This window comes from Rhagoletis pomonella, unplaced genomic scaffold, assembly GCF_013731165.1.
Source record: "Rhagoletis pomonella isolate Grant_MI unplaced genomic scaffold, Rhpom_1.0 Rhpom_scaffold_00006, whole genome shotgun sequence".
In the NCBI taxonomy this organism is placed as follows: Eukaryota; Metazoa; Arthropoda; class Insecta; order Diptera; family Tephritidae; genus Rhagoletis; species Rhagoletis pomonella.
In genome coordinates this window covers 1,165,313-1,186,832 of record NW_023458560.1, presented here as the reverse complement: position 1 = coordinate 1,186,832, position 21,520 = coordinate 1,165,313, and the positions used below count along the sequence as shown (strand labels likewise).

The 21,520-nt window shown below is 35.6% G+C and overlaps 1 protein-coding gene across 1 annotated transcript in view; it reads right to left on the bottom strand.

Annotated features, from left to right (window-relative positions):
* LOC118740302 (dynein heavy chain 7, axonemal) overlaps positions 1-21,520 on the bottom strand; it is a gene marked incomplete at its 3' end in the record, with an annotated part of 183,209 nt that overhangs the window by 31,497 nt on the left and 130,192 nt on the right. Inside the window, 4 exon segments of the mRNA XM_036471785.1 lie at positions 1,904-2,269; positions 2,339-2,442; positions 6,526-7,131; positions 7,206-7,335. Coding sequence (XP_036327678.1) covers positions 1,904-2,269; positions 2,339-2,442; positions 6,526-7,131; positions 7,206-7,335 — 1,206 coding nt within the window.

Here is a 21,520-nt window from a genome sequence, read left to right as displayed (position 1 = left end):
GACTCCGAATGGCGATTGTATTTTGCATGAGAAGCTGTTTTTCATGGCAGAAATTCACTCGGAGGTTTGCCACTGTCTGCTGAGCGGCGACCACTATTCGAAAAACTTTATTTTCTTTTTTATGGTATGCTATGGTCTAGTATCTAGGCCTTGCGGAATGGTAGCCCGCAATGCTAATCACTATACTACACCGGCCACAACTTAACACTTCAAAATTTTTCTAGAAATTCTTATTAAAAAGTCTGAAATTTAGATGAGATTTTGATGTCTTAACATTTTTTTTCGTTAAACAACGGTTTTAATGATTTTCAGAGATATGTAACTAAACTAAAATTGCTTAAAATTTATATAAAACATATAGTTAGCTCAGTTAATCGAGACTTAATTTACGTAACTTAATATTTAGGCCAACTTTTTATAATTATGAAATGATATATTAGCGGTTAGCAAAAACTTAACTAACCGTAAGAAAAGGCCGTAGTTTTTGGATCCTTAAGTTTTTGCCTTATATAAATTTACTGCAGGGACAGAATCAGGCTTCGCATATTTTCGTTTTTGTAGTTCTTAAAATGTACTTATGTTAACTTTTTAACTTTTTTCACACGAAGCAAGTCTGCATGATTAACACATGCATGAAATAACACAAACGGCAATAACGCGAATTTGTTTGCTTTGTTTCATTTCTCGTTCAGCAATAAGAACAACTTTTAAACTTAACAATTGAGTAATAAAGCAAAATAGTGCACATACATATGTAGGTAGTCATCCAGCTACATTTGAAACAAATTGGTACCTGAACAAGTATACAAGTGCCCAGCGTCGCGGCGGTTCGAGTTCGCGCGCCGCCCTGCGCTCCCCTCCCCTCTTTATTATTATTATTATAATTATTATTCTTTTTCCTAAACGGTCATAATGCCAGCAGTGCATAATTATGAAAATAATAAATTGTCACTAGTTCACTTCTGAAACTGCTTTTTAATGTCCAAGTAATGGGAATTATTGCGTATGGTGTTATTTCCTGCACCCCACCCATGATGGAATTATACCACGTGAAGTAATATTAGAGTGAGAAGAAATATTTTGACACTACCTTATTTGAAAGCATGCCTATAAAATGTGACTATAACACAGCCGAATGTCAGAAAATAAAGCGAGAAAGCTGTTTTATTACTTCACCTGTTAATTGCGCCATTCAGCGCACCTGCTTGTACCGAGCATACGTTCAAATTTAGAAGTCTGAGAGTAGGTAAAATTTTACATATTTTTACACCACTACTTCGTACCACATGTTTGCTTCGTCCTCGTAAACGAAATCCACATTTCGGATATGGTGAAACCAGTGATGATAATGCAGAAATTTTAACTGAAGATAAAACTCAAAACAATATTCTCTGGCGGAATTATACCAGGTGAAGTAATTAGAGTGAGAAAAAGATTTTGACGCTGCCTTATTTGAAAAATTGCCTTTAAAATTGGACTATAAAGCAGCCGAATGACAGAAAATAAAGAGAGAAAGCGCCATGGTTCCATGCAAACATTTTAAGATTTTCCAGCAATGTTTTCAACATATTAAAAAGCATGCAGATAAAATTCATACAAAAGCGTTATTAAAGACGACTCTTTTCCTATATTTTGTTAGACTTTTCATAAGTAAAAATATTTTGTGAATATTACTTTCTTCATATGAATTATATACATTTTCTTGTTTAATTGTATTTTGGAATAAACAAAGTTCTTATTCCTTCTGTCAGTAAACTGTTTTTGTTACAAATAGTATAAATAAGCAATGGGAAATAAGGCAACATTTGTTTTATTTCCAACCTTTCGTTTTTACCATGCGTCATTTACATGTGCTCCATGTAGTGATTTTTAGAGCATTAATAATTGTCTTAATTTTACTCACTTTAAAATGATAGCACTTTCCACAGAAAATGCATCCGTTGGCAAACCGCATATATTCCACTCGCGTATCTCGACCGGTTCACCTAGACAAACAGCCAGGGAAAAGTCTGCACTGCACACCACACCATAGGATGCAACCTTATTCACCCACTTTTGGATCTGGCCAACTCGATAATCAATAGTGAAGGGACCCAAGTAAGCAACAACACCAGATGCTATCAAAACATCGCCAGTTAACGAGCTGTAAACGCGACCCAAAATTTTCGCTGTTTCCAGCCAACGCGAACGTTCACCACCCAAGCCGGAAATCAATTCTTGAGCACGTTGCAATTTCTTTGTGCAAGCTTCGTGTTGGCTTTGAAGTATACTAAATGCGTAAAATTTTAAAGAAATACTCGGTTGAAATTTTTGTAAGTTTTTTAACTATGAAACTTACGCATATTGAGCCAATTCTTCGTCAAGTTTCTTCTGAATAGCCGCTAGATTAGCTTCGACACGAGCTAATTGCCCCAGCTTCTCATTTAGTAACTTCATTGCTGCCTGCATTCAAAATTATACATTTTTAGAAAATGTTAAGTTTGTGTATGAATATGTATAAACATAAACATAAACATATTTTTATACCCGAGCGCACTTGTGCACAAGGGTATTATAACTTTGTTCACATAACGGTTGTTTGTAACAGGCAAAACGAATCGAGATAGATCCGTCCGTCCGTCCGTCTGTGCACACGATAACTCGAGTAAAAATTAAGGTATCTTAACGAAACTCGGTACGTGTACGGATGGTATTGAAAATGGGCAAAATCGGACAATAACCACGCCTACCTCCCATATAACGGTAATTTTCAGAAATACGAAAACTGCGATATTTTAGTAACTACTAAAGATTATTCACTCAAAATTGATATTTGCAATAACTTTTAGACGAAAAATAAGAATATTAACATTTTTTTGAAAATGGGCGTAGCCACGCCCACTTATGGTTACATGTGTATATCTTTTCAACCGCCGCCACCGATTTCTTCCAAACTTGGCACAGTTATTGGCCTTGGTACAGGATACCAAATGGCCGAAAATTTTAAAAATCGGACAATAACCACGCCCACATCCAATATAACGGTAATTTGGAGAAATACGAAATCTTCGATAAATCCGTAAATACTGAAGCTAATTTATTCAAAATTTATGCTTGCAACAATTCTTTATCAGGAAATACGCTTATCATAAAATTTTGGAAAATGGGCGTGGCACCGCCCACTTATGATCACATATATGTATCTCGGTAACCGTTCTACCAAATTGTACCAAACTCGGTATGGTTATCGTGCTTGCCACATAAAAGCAAAACGTTCAAAATTATTGAAATCGGACTAAAATTACGGCTTTTCATATAACGGTAAATTTTAGAAATGCTCGAAACGTCAATATTTCGAAATTTAAGGACGCTAATTTATTCAAAATTGATACACCCCGGCTTACCATGTAGCGGTAGCTTTCGGAAAGGTGAAAAGGCATATATGTAATACTTGCGCCGGGTATTTAATGTTCGGCTTCGCCCGAACTTAGACTTTCTTACTTGTTTCCATTAAACCAGTGGTGCACAGCGTTGGCAGAGCTCCCAACACAAGCGCAAGTTTTTTTTATCTGCATGTGTACTCAGCAAAACAGCTCGCGCATGTGATACTTACAGCATTACACACGCAAACTGACCGGCTGCTAGCGGCGCATAAATTCGGTAGCTGCGCACACACGACTTGTATGTGAAAGCCGAGTAGCTCCCGGAGACTCCCGTGTGCACCACTGCATTAAACGATGTGGGGAGTTGTAATTCGATGAAACCATCATATCAATCAACAAGTAAGAAAGTCTAAGTTCGGGCGGAGCCGAACATTAAATACCCGGCGCAAGTATTAAATATATGTTTTTCACCTTTCCGCAAGCTACCGCTACATGGTAAGCCGGGGTGTATCAATTTTGAGTAAGTTAGCGTCCTTAACCCTCTAGTAGGCCAATTTTTTTATGAGTTGAAAAATTCAGGAATGGGTTATTTTAGCACGAGAAATCCAAAACTGATGTCCATTTCGATCTGTGACAGTAACTTTTTCCTACAGGGGGGAAAAACCAAGACCGTCTGGAGACGGGCTCGCCGATATACTTACACATATTTTCAGCTTTCTCTTACACAATGTTGACCTACGAACCGGCAATGCCGTCTGCAGACGGTCAAAAATGCAAATGTCGGCAAGCCGGTCTGTAGACGGTCTGTGTTCGAAAGCAATTTTCTCCATTTCGAATGGTGACATAATTATAAAACTTATATTAAAATACGGTGCTTTTAACAACGAAATCCACCGAATTTTTTTATATCAAAAAATTTTTCAAAAGAAAAAATTTCTTTAATAACGAAATTACTAAATAGCAAGAAATAATTAATTTTAACCGTGTTTTCAAAATCTGTAATTCAACTGCCGATTAAAATAAAACGGATTGACATAACGGATTAAAATTTACTTCGCCGTAAGGGTACGATTTTTGTCTAAAGATCGTGCCTTACGAATATAGAAAAAAATTATTATAGGTGCACTAAGAAGGTGTTTAGTTAACGACCGTCTGAAGGCGGTTCTGCCTACTAGAGGGTTAAATTTCGAAATATTGAAATTTCAAGCATTTCTGAAATTTATTGTTATATGAAAAGCGGCCGTAATTTTAGGCCGATTTCAACAATTTTCAACGCTTTGCTTTTATGTGGCAAGCACAATAACGGGTGATTTTTTTGAGGTTAGGATTTTCATGCATTAGTATTTGACAGATCACGTGGGATTTCAGACATGGTGTCAAAGAGAAAGATGCTCAGTATGCTTTGAAATTTCATCATGAATAGACTTACTAACGAGCAACGCTTGCAAATCATTGAATTTTATTACCAAAATCAGTGTTCGGTTCGAAATGTGTTTATCGACAAATTTTGTTCAGCGATGAGGCTCATTTCTGGTTGAATGGCTTCGTAAATAAGCAAAATTGCCGCATTTGGAGTGAAGAGCAACCAGAAGCCGTTCAAGAACTGCCCATGCATCCCGAAAAATGCACTGTTTGGTGTGGTTTGTACGCTGGTGGAATCATTGGACCGTATTTTTTCAAAGATGCTGTTGGACGCAACGTTACGGTGAATGGCGATCGCTATCGTTCGATGCTAACAAACTTTTTGTTGCCAAAAATGGAAGAACTGAACTTGGTTGACATGTGGTTTCAACAAGATGGCGCTACATGCCACACAGCTCGCGATTCTATGGCCATTTTGAGGGAAAACTTCGGAGAACAATTCATCTCAAGAAATGGACCGGTAAGTTGGCCACCAAGATCATGCGATTTGACGCCTTTAGACTATTTTTTGTGGGGCTACGTCAAGTCTAAAGTCTACAGAAATAAGCCAGCAACTATTCCAGCTTTGGAAGACAACATTTCCGAAGAAATTCGGGCTATTCCGGCCGAAATGCTCGAAAAAGTTGCCCAAAATTGGACTTTCCGAATGGACCACCTAAGACGCAGCCGCGGTCAACATTTAAATGAAATTATCTTCAAAAAGTAAATGTCATGGACCAATCTAACGTTTCAAATAAAGAACCGATGAGATTTTGCAAATTTTATGCGTTTTTTTTAAAAAAAAAGTTATCAAGCTCTTAAAAAATCACCCGTTAAAAATACCGAGTTTGGTATAAATTGGTAGAACGGTTACCGAGATACATATATGTGATCCTAAGTGGGCGGTGCCACGCCCATTTTCCAAAATTTTATCATAAACGTATTTCTTGGTAAATGATGGTTGCAAGCGTCAATTTTGAATAAATTAGCTTTAATATTTACTGATTTATCGAAGATTTCGTATTTCTCTAAATTACCCTTATATGGAATGTGGGCATGGTTATTGTCCGATTTTTAAACTTTTCTGCCATTTGGTATGCTGTACCAACGCCAACAATTGTGCCCAGTTTGGAAGAAATCGGTGCAGCGGTTGCCAAGATATACACATGTAACCATAAGTGGGCGTGGCTACGCCCATTTTTCAAAAATTTATAATTTTCTTATTTTTCGTCTCAAAGTTATTATAAATATCAATTTTGAGTGAATAATCTTAAGTAGTTACTAAAATATCGCAGTTTTCGTATTTCTGAAAATTACCGTTATATGGAAGGTAGGCGTGGTTATTGTCCGATTTTTCCCATTTTCAATACCATCCGTCCTACGCCCGAAAGAAGTACACGTACCAAGTTTTGTTAAGATATCTTAATTTTTACTCGAGTTATCGTGTGCACAGACGGACGGACAGACGGACGGACGGACGGACGGCGAGACAGTCACCGCATAATCGATTTATCTTTTCATTCTGATCATTTATGTATACATTTGTCTATATCTATCTCGATTCGTTTTGCCTGTTACAAACAACCGTTATGTGAACAAAGTTATAATACCCTTGTGCACAAGTGCGCTCGGGTATAAAAAGTGAATTTTTAATTTTGTATTAGTTACGACTTTATGGATTTAAGTTACGATGTTTGTTGCGTCTTTTTGCATTTCAGGTGACGATATGTACATATGTAGGTATTAACGTAAAGCAACTTACGTTATACTCTGCTTCGGCTGCCGCCAGTGCTATTTTCTTAGGGGCCACCACTTTTGCCACCACATCGTATTTAGTCAAAGCAATGACCCAGCGGCACAAACCTTCACACGCCGTTGATGCCGACTTCACCTTATCGGGATCGAAAGCTTCGTTGCTTAGCACACGTTGCGCTAATTTCTGCATTACATGTGGGGGTATGTTGTCTTTGTCGAAATTAATTAAGCTATCGAGGAATTTTATATCACTCAGCACACGTTTTGAAGCTCCCCAGTAGTCTTCAATTGTGCCTACCCCTGAAGGGTTTGGTATCTTATCCGGTTTCACTTCCTTCAATATGCAAACAGCTTCCATGACGATTCGCACGCCAATCGGTGGGCTCTTCATTGTCTTGACAACAGCAATATCGGCTGTAGTCAAGGTGTTAAGAGCAGCAAGAGCTGCATTTAGAATTGGCAGCGCTTCGCTCAGTTTGGCATCGCATTCATCTTTGATCGCCTGTGCCTTGGCTGCTTGTTCGGTGGCTACTTGTTCGTCCTGCTTAACCAATTCACGCTGTTCCTCGGCGATCTTGCTATCGGCAGTTACTTTTGCAACTTGTGTAGCCACCTAAATGAACAAAATTATTTAATGCAAATGAGTCAGCCCTGGGGAAAATATGGAAATATTTAAGTATAGCTTACAATTTCTGATGCTTGCTTTAGTTTCGGTTCCAACGCCTGCAGCTCTTCTTGCATCACGCCAACTTGTTGCGCCGCTATATCGAGCTGGGATATACCAGTCAGATAACGATTTTTATTGGTCATAATTTTTCTGAAAAAAAAGTTACACCTATTACAAAGCTACAGAAATAAGGCAATACATAATAGATTAATAAGACATTAAATCAGTAAGATCATACAAAAAGGAGTTCCCTTTCGATGTGTTCGCCTCCCAAAGAGTAAGTTAGGAAAAGTTTAAACACCCAGAAGGAGTAGTCAAAAGTGAAATTTTTTGGGACTTTTGGTGCAAATTTGCTAAATTTTCATAATTTTTTCACAAAGTTTTAAATGTTGATCTATGTGGCTCTAGCTATATAATGACTAGACTTTTGTTAAAAAATATTATTAATATCAAATAATTCTGAACGACCTTACTCAGCTTCCGACAACCGATTGCATTCCGCCCACCCGCACTTCCAAGGCCATGTTCACGACCCTTCTTCCCTCAAGGGAGGAATGGTCAATGGACACTGTCAGGAAGAGCGGATCCATCCATGTCTACACGGACGGATCGAAGCTCGAAAAAAGAGTAGGTGGTGGGGTCTATTCGGAACAGTTTGGCATATCATTCAGCTTCCGCCTCCCTGATTACTGCAGCGTTTTTCAGGCGGAACTGATAGCTATCTCAAAGGCCGCATCACTGGTCCCGTGTGATACGATTTCTAGTCATGAAATCTACATCTTCACTGACAGCCAGGCGGCAGTAAAATCTCTGGGAAATATGTCGCTGACTTCAAAAGTAGTTGCTCAATGCCGCCGATCTCTCAACGAGATGGCTGAGACATTCAGCACACACGTTGTCTGGGTACCTGGCCATTGCGACATTCAGGGAAACTGCAAGGCTGACGAACTCGCGCGTCATGGAACGACATTGCCGGATACAGACATAAGGGATACTACTCTCGCAATCCCACATCGGACATGCAAATATCTACTGAATGAAAAATTCATAGAAGTTGCCAATGAAAGATGGCGAATGGAACCAACCTGTCACATTGCCAAAACGCTCTGGCCCGCCACGAACGCCCAGCGCACCAAGTCTCTACTTAATCTAAGTAGGCAGAACATTTGTATAGTGACTGGAGTTCTCACCGGACATTGTCTGATCGGATTACACGCAGCTAGACTGGGCGCACCCTGGAACGACTACTGCAGAAGCTGCATGGATATAGACGAAGAGGAAACCATCCCACATCTTCTCTGTCACTGCCCCGCTCTATCAAAACGCAGAGAACAAGCTCAGGAGTCTTTGCACATTCTTGCTAAGCACCAAGTGGTTTACAGGGGATGGAGATAATTAAAAACCCCTCATGCGGTATCACAAAGGACCCTGAGCCTAAGTGTGTCCTACTTCTGGACTGCCGCCCAACCTAACCTAACCTAATATCAAATAAACCAAAGAAATATAGCCAAAAATGGTCAAAATATTTAGAAAGGTTCTATCATTTCATCTACCAGTGTTTGTATGTATGTATATGTATTAGGGATGTTAATCCCGGGATCCCGGCCTTTTTAAGTCCTTCTTTCTTGGAAAATAATTCCGCGATTTTCGGGATTTGTAATTTGCAATGGTGGCGATAATAGAAACGCCTTATGTTGACCAGTTTTTGCTGTTTCTTTTGTTTATTTAATATTTTTTTATAAATGTCTAGCTAAATATATGTACATATATACGCATAACACCGTGCGATAGGCAATTTTACACACAAAAAAAATTAATATATTCGCGAAGCCAGGCTTTCTTAAAAGGATTTTGAAAATTGGATAATATGAGTAATTCAGAAAACGGTTTAAAAAATTTAGTGCAATGTAAGTACAACAGGAAAACAGTATGGGTATCAAATTAAAGAGAAAATTCTGTAGAGAAAGAACAGATTACATTTTTAGGTGCGTAATAGCGTGGGCCGAAAATCCACTTTTTTAGAATTTTGATTGGTAATAGCAAAAATATGATTCCTTATGCTTTAAAAAAATCTGTGTGAAATTTGAAAATTTTTGGTCAATATCCTAGGCTCGCCCAAGTCGATCAAAGTTCAATATGCCCAAAAAATAAAAATTGATAAATAAAGTAATTAATACATTTTTTTACTAAAATTTTAATAATCTTCGAAAGTATTAGTCCTACATAATTTGGTATATAGACATTTTTTGTACAGGATCGAAGTTAGCTAAACAAAAATTGTTGTTGTTGTTTAATATCCTTGAAATTTTGCAATATTTATTTTGAAAAAATTATATGTTAAGGACTAATAGATATAAACTCGACAACGTCCTAGAATATAGTTCATCTACCTTTATTAGCTTAAAAAAATAAAGTTGATTAAGAGGACATTTTCAATACCAATTCGTCCATGTGAAACCATAAAATTTTAATTTTTTTTAAATCCTACAGAATTCTCTCTTTCATTTGGTGCCCATTTTACAACGCTTTTTTTATTCTACATTGCACTGATTTTTTAAATAATTTTTAGAATTTATGATATCTTTGAAATTACAAAGTTCTAATAAAAAAAATCTAAAACTATATTTGGCCCATAGTGTCTGAGTATATTGATTGCTTGGGGTGTTTTGAAACTTTTTTGTTTCAACCTGTTTTTAATCTTTTTACTCAGAATTTTTAGGAAAATACTAGGTACGCAATGTTCTAAGTATAGCCCATTAAATTACAGAAGGATAAAGTGCAAGTTTCAAATGACTAAAAGTAACGTTGATTTTTTATATTTTTTTTTTGGTGGCGGTATCACGCATTTTCTTCCATGAAAATGCCCAGTATCGTTTAAAAAATCCCCAAATATCAACGGTATTTTGTAACTGCTTGAAACTTGCATTTTATTGCACTTTATTTTAATGGGCTATAAAACTGTGTACCTAAAAATTTTCTAAAACTGTTGAGTAAAAAGTTTGAAATTTTGCATTTAAATGCAGTTAATCTTATTACATTAAACAAACAATTCTTGTATATATATGTATATCTATATATATAAAAATGGTGTGAAAAATGTATAGTAATTCATCAATTGAGAACGGTTGGACCGATTTGGCTTAAATTTTTTTAGTTGTTCGTAATTGCCAGGAGAAGGTTTTTACGAAAGAAAATTTTGGGAAATCCCTCCGGGAAAGTCGGAAAATTGGAAAAATCGAAAATTGATTTTTTTGTATGGAATTTTGTGTGCAATTCCTTCGGAATGGCATTCGAATGGAAAAATAGAGAATTCTAAGTGGAAAACTCGGAAAAATCCGGAAGATCGCGAAAAATTTGAATTTTTTTCGACGAAAGCTTGGAAAATTTCGGATAATTGTGAAATTCATTGGGAGCCTGAATCAATTGGGAACAATTTTCTCCTATGTTTCATAACTGATTCAAATGGGTGCTGCTTTTTTGGAAACGTGTTTAGAAGAAGGAGTGCACAAATTTTTAATTTTTCCGATAGTTGGCGCAGGGGTCGAGCTATGCTTAAAAAAATGCAGTTGGTTCGTTGGTAGCCTTTTGCCTAGATTAGCATATAGGATCCATTTTTTCCGTTAAGTGGGTCAGAGACCGAACTATTCGAAACAGTCTTATTAATGGTCCGATTTGCTTGCAATTTACCACGTAGGTAGCTTATTGGCTTGGTTAACATATATGATATTTTTTCTGATAGCTGGACCAGAACCGATCAATTCCAAAAAATCTTCAATCGAATCGAGTCATTGTTTTACAGTTCGAAAGGTGTTTGAAGGCGCCGCAAACATGCGGGTATTGGCTATTTAACAATACTTATTACACAGGCCAACAAAAAAGGAAAAAAATTTGATGCAGCAAATGTTAACGCTATTTTTTGACAGATTTTTTTGTGCTGATTACGAGTCCGTAAGCAAAAAGTTACCATCAGCTCCAGATTTTAAGAAAAAACGAGGTCAAATTGTCAAAAAATCAAGTTTTTGCAATATTTGAGAAGCTCTAGCAAAGAAACAAAGGGTGGTAGAACCTTCCACTTAGGCTTTGATTAAAGCAAGTTCCCGCACCTTTGCTTGATGGTCACTTAGGGCTGGTTTCTCCAACTCAACTTAACTTAGTTTAGCCACTTTTGGACTTAAGTCAAAAGTTAGCCTACGTTTTACACAGCTTATTCTTGACTGAGTCGAGAAAATTGGCTTAACTAAGTTGAGTTGGAGAAACCAGCCCTTATAGTCATTTGTTGAGCAGAAATAACTGATTTCGGTAAGTTTGAGTTCCTACCGCAATTAAGCAAAAGGTGATAGAACCCGTAGGCTTAAATTAAAGCTAGAACTACAGACTACCATGCCTGAAAGTACTATTCCTGCACCTTGCACTAATGGTCACCTATACTCATTTACTTTTTATCGTCAAAAATGGTGTAAAAATCAGTGTTAGCTGATAAATAAATGACTATAGGTAGCCTTAGGGCCACGGGTTAGGAATGGTATTTTCAGGGATTGAAGCCAGAAGTCCAAGCCTTAATTTAAGCCTAAGTGAAAGGTTCTATCACCTTTTGTTTCATTGCTAGAGCTTCTCAAATATTGCAAAAAACACGATTTTTTTACACTTTCACCACATTTTTCTCAAAATCTGGAGCTGATGGAAACATTACACTTACGCATTCTTAATCAGCAAAAAAAACCTATTAAAACCAGCTTCAACATTTGCCGCATCAAAATCGGTGTTGCCCTGTGTTACCTACACTAATTATATAAAGACAAGCTCCTTCTGTTTATAAGAGGTGATCTCGCGAACGGCTGTACCGATTTTTTTTAATTTTGGACACCTACTGCAGACTTTGGATATATTAAGGGAGCTTGGCATCACCCATGCATATCGAATTCTTCATACCGTATATCTCTGAAGCATAAGATGAATAAAAACAACAAAAACCAATTTCAAAACTGAAAAACACAAATTGGTATAGAGATTTTGGGGCTACTGGAAAAGGGAAGTGGTGCTTTCCAAACATATTGAAACTTTTACCTATCTGTAAATATATACACCCAGAATAGAGCTTTTTTTTTTCTTTTTCGTAATAAATTTTTTTGTACCAAATTTTGAGTATGCAGTTTTGTAGTTCACTCAATTTCAGTATCATAAAGTGCAAGTTTTTAATGGCTATAAGACACCGTTGATTTTTGAGAATTTTTTTCGCTGATTATGTTGCGCATTTTCTCCGTATAACGAATGCGTGAGAGTTTTTTGTATGGGGAAAAATGCCGAAGAGTGTCAGTATGTAAAAGACTTATTCTGGTGGCTTAACTCCTCCTAAACGACCGAAACGATTTTAATGACAATTTTTAGTGGCGCTGGAACCAACAGGGATCAAAGTTAAATTACTCCCGTTAAATCAACCATCATAACCATTGCGGTCCTTGCTTTACGTTGACAGAAACAGAATGTGGACCAATGATACTCACCAGTTTGTAAATTGCCACCAACTATACTATACAGATTCAAGGACGATTCACTATCGAGCCGCAAGGACTTCTTCCTGGTATAACGCTTTCGTCAGGTTATTTAAGACGGCAATGGGGATATGCCTTCTGTCGACCACAAAACCAAACATGAACTTGAGTTATGGCGAAAACGTTGGACCAAATATTTCAATAAAAAATTTAATTTTGGGCGGGACGAAGTTCGCCGGGTCTGCTAGTATATATATATATATATATTCATAGGGTTCTCGGAAACGGCTCTAACGATTTTGATGAAATTTTGTAGACAGATAATGTTTTGGATTTTATGGTTATCTGAATAGACATTATCTCAGAGAAGCCTCGTATAAGGTTGCCACCTGTTCGAAATTAGTTACAAATTAATTAAAACATCATAATATGAGTATCTAATGGAAGGTATTTTAAAGGTCTTTAATTCAAAAATATTTTTTTAAGGTTGCCACCTATTTTGAATCGCTAATTTATTAAATTTTTTGTTTAGATAAAAAAGGTAAAATATTACTATTCATGGGTATGAAGAGAAGGTTCTTAAGCAACGCTTTTCCTATATACAAAACGTTATCTCTTAGGATAATAGTGTGAGGTTGCCCTCTTATTTTCGATTCTACACAATTTATCTAAAACATTGCAATATGGATATCAAATGAGAGGTATTACTGAGAACTTTAGTCAGGGTTGCCACGCTTCTATGTAATATAAATTTGTATTTTGTTAATTACAATCAAGATATTTTTTTTATGTATACACAGTACATATACGCTCAAGATATGTACCATTCATTCGAGCGTATTTCGGAATAGTGTTGCCACCTAAATTTTGGAGTAAGGAATTTACTTAATAGATATGGAAATTCTTCTCTTTTTGTTTATTTCCAAATATTTTTTTTAAGTTATCCAAATCTTGAAAACTTTAAAAATTATATGCACTCCGGGCAAAGCTCAGTCAACCTGGTACTTATACATAAAATGAGGTCGACTTTTATAAAAACATTTAAATATTAAATAAACAAAAGAGATATGGACTAAACTGGTTGAAATAAGACGTTTGTTTTATTTCTGCCACTAGTATTATGAACTTCTTTCACCCACACAATACATACATATGTATGTTGACTTCAGTTTTTTTGCATCGAGCGTTTTTCGACATACCTTAATTTACTTTATCAGATACTAGAAATACTATTCATAGTTTTCAAAAATTCATTTCTGCCAGCCGAATGTATCAAAGTACTGCATTTGGAAACAAAAAAGTATCAGATATTACAATTTAGAAAAAAAAAACCTTAAAAATTATACAAGTGTATCAAAACGGCAACGCTGATCGTGATAGAAAACGAAGTTAGTTAACATCTGGTCGTCATAGCGACGATGGAATTAATAGCGTCAGCCGAGTAAAATACTGCTAAAGTGACAGAGGCAGCGCCGCTTGTGATACCCTTGCTTGCCTCACCGCTCGTGCCATAAATTCAAATTGGTTCGATAGTCGACATGCCTCTTCTGTATACTGTTTATTCTGTGATTTTAACACAATAATCAACATTACATTAGGTGTGTACTCGTATTGAGAGGGCAAAATTCTCCAGCAGCAAAAGTTCTGAGAATTTAGCAGCATTCGCTCTCAAAGAGACGAAATATCAACAGAAGTACGAGAACGCAAAATTTGCAAAAACTTGCAACCTGTGAAGCAGCAAGAATGTATTCTCTCAATCGTGGTGAAGCAGCTGATCACTTGCACAGTTGCCACTGGTGATTAATTTGGCAATTTATTTTCTGCTTGGTACATTTTCCCCCGATTTAGCATTTTATACAATTGAATAAATTATATCGGAATGAATAAGTTATTTTTCCCATAATTATTTCTGATATCACACGGTGACGCATTCAAAAACAAGAGTGTCTCTCCAAACACCCATCAATGATCCAAAAAAATGTAATAGATATACATATGTAGCTACAGATGTAGCTTTATAAATATAAAATTTTCATTTCAACAACCAACCTACCAAAACCGAAAACTTCAGCAAAAAAACAATTAGCATGCTGCATTTAAATCTATTTTGGTATATTTAAAGGGAAATTATGGTACAAACGAAAAATGTCATACGGCAACCATAGTTAGCACACACTAACGTAAAGAAAACTGGATAGTAATGGCTAATTAACGAAAAATAAACTTAACAAACGTTGTGCTTATTAAATTTACTCACTTTTTCGTTGTATACTAGCATTAATAATAAAATTTGCAATAAATAACTCAAAAAGGCCATATTTTCTCTTGTTTATTTACAAGCATGTGTTTGTGATCAGCTGATTTTCTTACTTGCAAGTTTTAGCTGGAAAAAATTTTTCCAGCAGAAATTTGCAGCTCTCTTTCACATTTTGCTCTCTCAATTTCCCCTACTTTGCAAGTTTTTTGGGTACGAGTACGCAAAACCAGTAAAAGTTTTCTAAAACTTTAGATAGTTGGGCGTACGAGTACACTCCTATTGCTTTGCGATGTACTCCGTACGAATTAACAGCAGAGGGCGCTCTCAGCGCTGAGCAGCGCTGTTTGTGCGCATATATGTTAGATTCCAAGAATGATAGAATACAAGATTGCGCCGTCCTGGGCGTTGACATTTGTGTACCACAAGTAAACAAAGAATAGAGCGAAAAGAAGAACGAGTTGAAACAGCCAAAGCAGTTCACTTTACTGCGAAAAACGTGTTTTAATTTTGCTAAATGCGAAAATATTGCATTTTTCACCTAATCTATTAGAGAACAGTGAACATTGTAGTGCACTTCATTGCTTTGCAATTGAGGCTGCTTCAGCAAACGTTTTAGTGCACTCCATTGCTCTGCAATTAAGGCTGCTACAGAAGACTGCAGCAGCATCTCTGCGGGACTGATTAGTTAACTTGCTAATGGAGGCTGCGTGGAGCAGAAACAAAATCATTGTGAGGAAATGCTGTTAATATAATAATAGAGAAACATTTCGGGAACGGCTTTGCCGTGCCCTATGTACACAAAATGCAGCGATTCGTACCAGCGCTACTCTTGCATCTACGCTTCTTGCGTCTTGACGGTTGTCGCAATTTAACACACAGCACTTCATTGTATTAGTTTTTGCACAGTCTTCAATTCAAAAATCACCCACAAATTGCAAATTAACACGATTTAAACTGATTTTTCACTTATAATTCAAATTTCTCTTTCGCTGATTTGTAAACAAAGGTTTATTTACAAGTTACCACAACTGTCAAAATCGGCAAAACCAAAGTAGCGGTACCACTGACGGTGCCACCTTTGTTCGCTGCACCGTGGTTAGATTCTATAGGATTTTTAAAGTCCTGCAGTTCCATTTTTAGGAAGTATTTAAACTTTTTTTTGCCTAAGACAATGAGAAGCGCATCCAGAACCTATAACCGAAATTTCACAAAAGCCGGTTCAGCCGACCTCGTGCTTTGCGAACAGAAAAAAAAACGGCTTTCAAAACATATATTAGTATAGATGTACACGCTAAAGTATTGTTAAATGGGTGTACATTTAATTACTGTGTTTACCACTGACACAAACACTCATCTCTCAAGCAAAGAGTGTTTCTCACCGTGGCATATCCCTCTGTGCGATCTTTTTGTGTTTTCCGTTGTGGTTTATTTAGCAACTGCTAAAATTTCCCTTAGGCAAAGACACTTTGGCAGGGACTTTTATTTTTAAGTGTCTTAATTTGTGGGTTATTGTAAGACTGAAACATATAAGTGGGCAAACATAAGTGAAAGCAAAGCGTTAGGCATTTCTTTACACGACATATACGTACACATATGTATGTACATGTGCGAACATTTATGACAAAGAAGAGAGCGTGCACATTCATAATATCCCTGCAGTGAAACCCCAAACTAGTCGGGAAAAAGACTAGTTTACAACTACAATTACCAAGTACAAAACGATTTATTCATGCCCTGTTTTATTTGACTTCGACAGTTTAATACAGACATGGGCAAAGTGGCTCCCAGGAGCCTTTTGCACTTAGGAGCCGGCCTGGCACATTTTGGTGGTAGATGAGGAGTAACATCAAGAGCCAGCATGAAGAGGGAAGAAGAGCGTATTCAAATTTCTTGAACTGCGACTCTCATGACTAATATATATGATGAGTTTAATGTATTTTGTACGCCCCTTTTACTCTGAGAACTGATTTAGCTCTTGCGGGGTACTTGCTGGCTCTTTTGGCGTCCTTAAGTGCCGAAAATCTGCCCATCCCTGGTTTAATACAATAGAATGCACAAGATATTATAGCTTTTATTTGGGTATATTGTAAACCGTTAAAGTGAGTATGTACTCGCAAATATACCATACTTGTTAAATAATGATTAATATTCATAATGATTATTAATTAAAGCATGTTTTTTTGGATAACCGTTTAATGATTAAATACCGATATTATCACCTGATTAATAATTAATAACTTAAAAAAATATCAACTAATTCATTAATTTTAATTACGTCATTATTTTGTTATTTTTGATCATTTTCAATTATTTTTGACTTTCTTTAATTACACGATAAATATAATTATTAGATTAATTTCTATTATTTGTTGATTAATAACTATAGACAAAAATTAAGAATATTTAATAACTGCTTGAATTATTTATTTATTTTATTCTTATCCAAATCTCAAATATTAAACATTAATTATTACTTTTATAAATATTTAAAAAAAATAAATTGAAATGTCCAAAGTTAATGAATTTAATTTATTTTAATGAAAACTTTTATTTTCATTTTAGTTCACTCAAAAACGAAGTAAAGTATTCATTTTAATTTTAACTAAAATGTTTTCTTTTGCATATTCAATATTATTAAAAAAGATAAAAATATAGTATTTATTGTACCTGAAACCTTTTTTTTAATAACATTTAATGAAAATTTCACTTAAATTTATGTTCGAAAGTTTGGAGTATTTATGTATTTATTTTTTCTTTTAATAAATACTAAAAATTTTTAACACTAATTATTGGCAAATCTAACACCCCTATTGCGAATGTCGACTGGCAGTAGATAAACGACTATTAAGCGATTGTCGATTATCGATGCTATTGTGAGTGTCGCTTAGTCGCTCAATTAGCGACTGTGAATACTTTTTAATCGCTCATCCTTCTATTGCTGTTTTTTAGTCGTTGGAGCTTGCGTTTATAAAATTTACATAAGAAAGTGTTACTGTAATGGATAAAGAGTAAGTCAACTAAACTGGAACTTGTAAAAAATTATGAATTATACATATGTATGTATGTGTCTGAATTACAGCTCAAAAATTGTAAGCAACAAAAGGCAACTTGCGCGGTTGGTCGAGCTGATGCAAGAGTATGAGGACATCGGCAAGGAATTTTCGGAAAGAGTAGGGGCGGTAGCTCCGCTATGCAATATACCTTGTACATATAACTCCGGCTACGTCATCCACAGTATTTTTGCGCAGAACCAACATCAAAGTTTTCAAAAAATTGCATAAATTATTAATCAACTAGTGCTCGGAAATTTGAAATCTTTATTTTAAATTAAAGTTTAATTCTTTCACTACACTTGTATGCTGCAGTTTTTAAACTCGGGTCACGCGTTTGGACACAAATACCCAACATCATTGTGCAAATAGCTAAACCGTACCGTATTTCTTAAACTTCCATAAAGTTTATTAATGAGGAAAACAGCTTTTCCTGCAAATCCTGTAAAACCTGCAAACCGTGAAGCATCTGGAACGTAACTCCTATTCATAAAATTCACATATGTACATACACTTCATCTTCCAACTCCAAGTGGTCGCCGAATTTCGTAATTCCTTCCTTGCTTTAGCCAACTCTACTAATCTATTAGCTTCCACATCATCTTCCTTATCACTAAACCATATTTCAGCTGTATCAATTTTTAAATTTTATAATAAAAGCAATTATTTAAAAAATGATGTAAATGAAACACTAAAGAAACAAATGTAAACAAACAAACAGCTGTTTACAATTCAGTCAACCATTCACAATAGTACAAATTTTTATCGATCAAGTTACACAATAGCAAAATAAAAGATGATCGACTCGATCGAGAAATTTCTATTCTACTGCCAGTCGACACTCGCAATAGGGGCCTAAGGCTGCTAAATAAAAATGAGTAATATATTAAAGAGTACTTATTTTTTGACTCCCAAAGTAGTGGTTTCGGTCCATAATTGGACCAGTATTTTTCTGTCTATTTTGAACTAGTATGAGACTGGTATATTTCTGACCGAAATCTGACAATTGCCATCTCGTAGGACATGATTGCATGGAAAAAAGATAGTTGGCTGACTAGTTGGGCGTGCGGTTCATACTAGTTGTGGGGCAATTTACAACTAGTACATTTGACTACAGGGATGATACACCGAAAATAAGTTATTTTATTTTATTGATAAATAAAAGGATAAAGTCAAAGATAAAAATAAAAACAAAGATGCGTAAAGATAAATGCAAAAATTATAATCAAGGTAAATTTAAAAATTTTACTAATATAAGGGCAAAGGTGCAGGAGAATATGTAGATGTAGAAAATGATAAACATAAAGATGATAAAGATAAATATTAAGAAAGAGATGAGGATGAGTAAAGATGAAGATAAAGGAAGAAAGATTGAAATAAAGGTAATTATAAAGAAAATGATATAGAGTCACAGATTTGATATGTTTCGTGCACGTTCGTGGGTAACCGCGCTCTAACACTTATTTTTCCTCTTCCAGCGACAACTGTACGTGTCCAACAGCAACGGAAAAAGTTATGCAAATAACCCTTTCCCACTGAGAGGAGCACATATCTACCAAAAATAAACCACCTGGTTTGTTTTGTGGGTTATTTTTTCTCTTAAATAGTGACGGTTATTTTGGGACACTTTCAAAGTGGAGAGGGATATTTTCCACCTCTCTTACATACATATATATGTAAGGACGCGTGAATTAAGACGCGTAAAAAACCTCGACGATGTAACATACTCATACCTGGTCAAGAACTGTGATTTCAGCATTTGTATACTGTGTCAGTAGCATGCTGAAATGACTCGCTTATATATACATGAGATTTTGAAGTTTTATCCAGACGTCCAATCGACATTTTTGAGGAATCGTTGCAAAGGTCTTGCAGAGTGTGTCCAGAAAACGTTTTCAATTTTCATAAACGATTATCCGAATTCTTAAAAATTAGGTTAAAGTGTTGCGAAACAAAAAACTTTTTTTGCTTTTGCCCGTTTAAAGGGGTATGTGGGTACACCCAACATATTTATTGTTATTCTATAGATAAATACCTTTCCAACGATACCTTACATATTGTGTTCCGACTACTAGTTGGAAAGATATAGAGCTAAATTGATTTTGGTGCGTGTCTCCACTACGAGATGCTTTGCGATGTGTGTAGTGTCTATACTTACCTTCATTTAATTTTTTTCAAACATTCAGGACTTAAAGTACAAAAAAAAACTAAGAGGGTTTTGTTCCACGATGTCTTTGAGGGCGTGGCTGGTGAAGGAAATTCAAAAAAAGGCAATTTTTTAAACTACCACTGCGACCGCGCTACTCATTCCATACCATTACCGTGGATATGAGTAGAAAGGTCTTACAACCAGCTATCTAATGCTGTCTTTTGTATTTACGATATATAAATATGTCATATCGCCTGAAAACTAAAAATATGGTATACAGCTTATATCTGGGAAAACTCTTGTTGTGGAGATATTGCGATTCAAATTGAAAAAATGTCGCTCCAAAAAGGGTCAAATGGTTAAAAATTAACATATTCGTCTAATTTGGTTACTTTAAGATATAAAAACAAGTAAGAGCAGCGCTGTCTTCGGCTATAAGGTATGAAACCTTTCATGAACATCTGAAAACTTTACTTTAACAGATTACTGCATTTGAAAAATTGTATATATTCACAGCACACATAGATAGGTATATAAAAAATCTTATCTAAACAATCAGAGGTATGGAAGATATACCTTATATAGCACCAATCAAAGTGATTTTCACTGCTGTGTGATCGGTATATAAACCGGTAACACAATTTAATGGGTTTAGCTTCCTACATAAAGGAGATATATCGCAAAAACTGGTATAGGAACAATCAATGTTATACGAGAGCATAGATTTTGACAATTTTCTCAGTAGACTTTGTATTATTATTTATACAATAGCTTACGAAATTTATCGGTTTTAGCTGTCCAAATAAATTAGTTTTACATTAAAACCCCATATCTGCACAATCAGTTATATGGAGGCAATATATAAGTTACAGTGACCCGATCTTTGTTAATTTTACTGTAAACTATCTGTTGATAATGAGTGAAAATAGTGCGAAATATATACTGTAAGAATTCTGTTGATAGTAGTTGGAAGTATTGCAAAATTTAATGTTCCTAGCTGCATAAATCGAGGAGTCATAACGAAAATTCTCATAACTGAACAATCAGTTGAATGGGAGATATATGTTATAGTGACCCGATCTTTGTTATTTTCACTGTAAATATTCTGTTAATAATGAGTGAAAACGGTGAGAATTTTCATGTTCCTAGCTGCCCAAATGGAGGAGTTATAACGAAAAATCTTATATCTGAACAATCAGTAGTACGGAAGCTATAGGTTATAGTGACCCGATATTTGTAATTTTCCCTCTAAGTTCTCTGTTAATAATGGGTGAAAGTATTGCAAAATTTCATGTTCTTAGCTGCATAAATGGAGAAGTTATAACGAAAAATCTCATATCTGAACAATCAGTTGTATGGGATCTGTATGTTATAGTGGTCCGATTCTTCC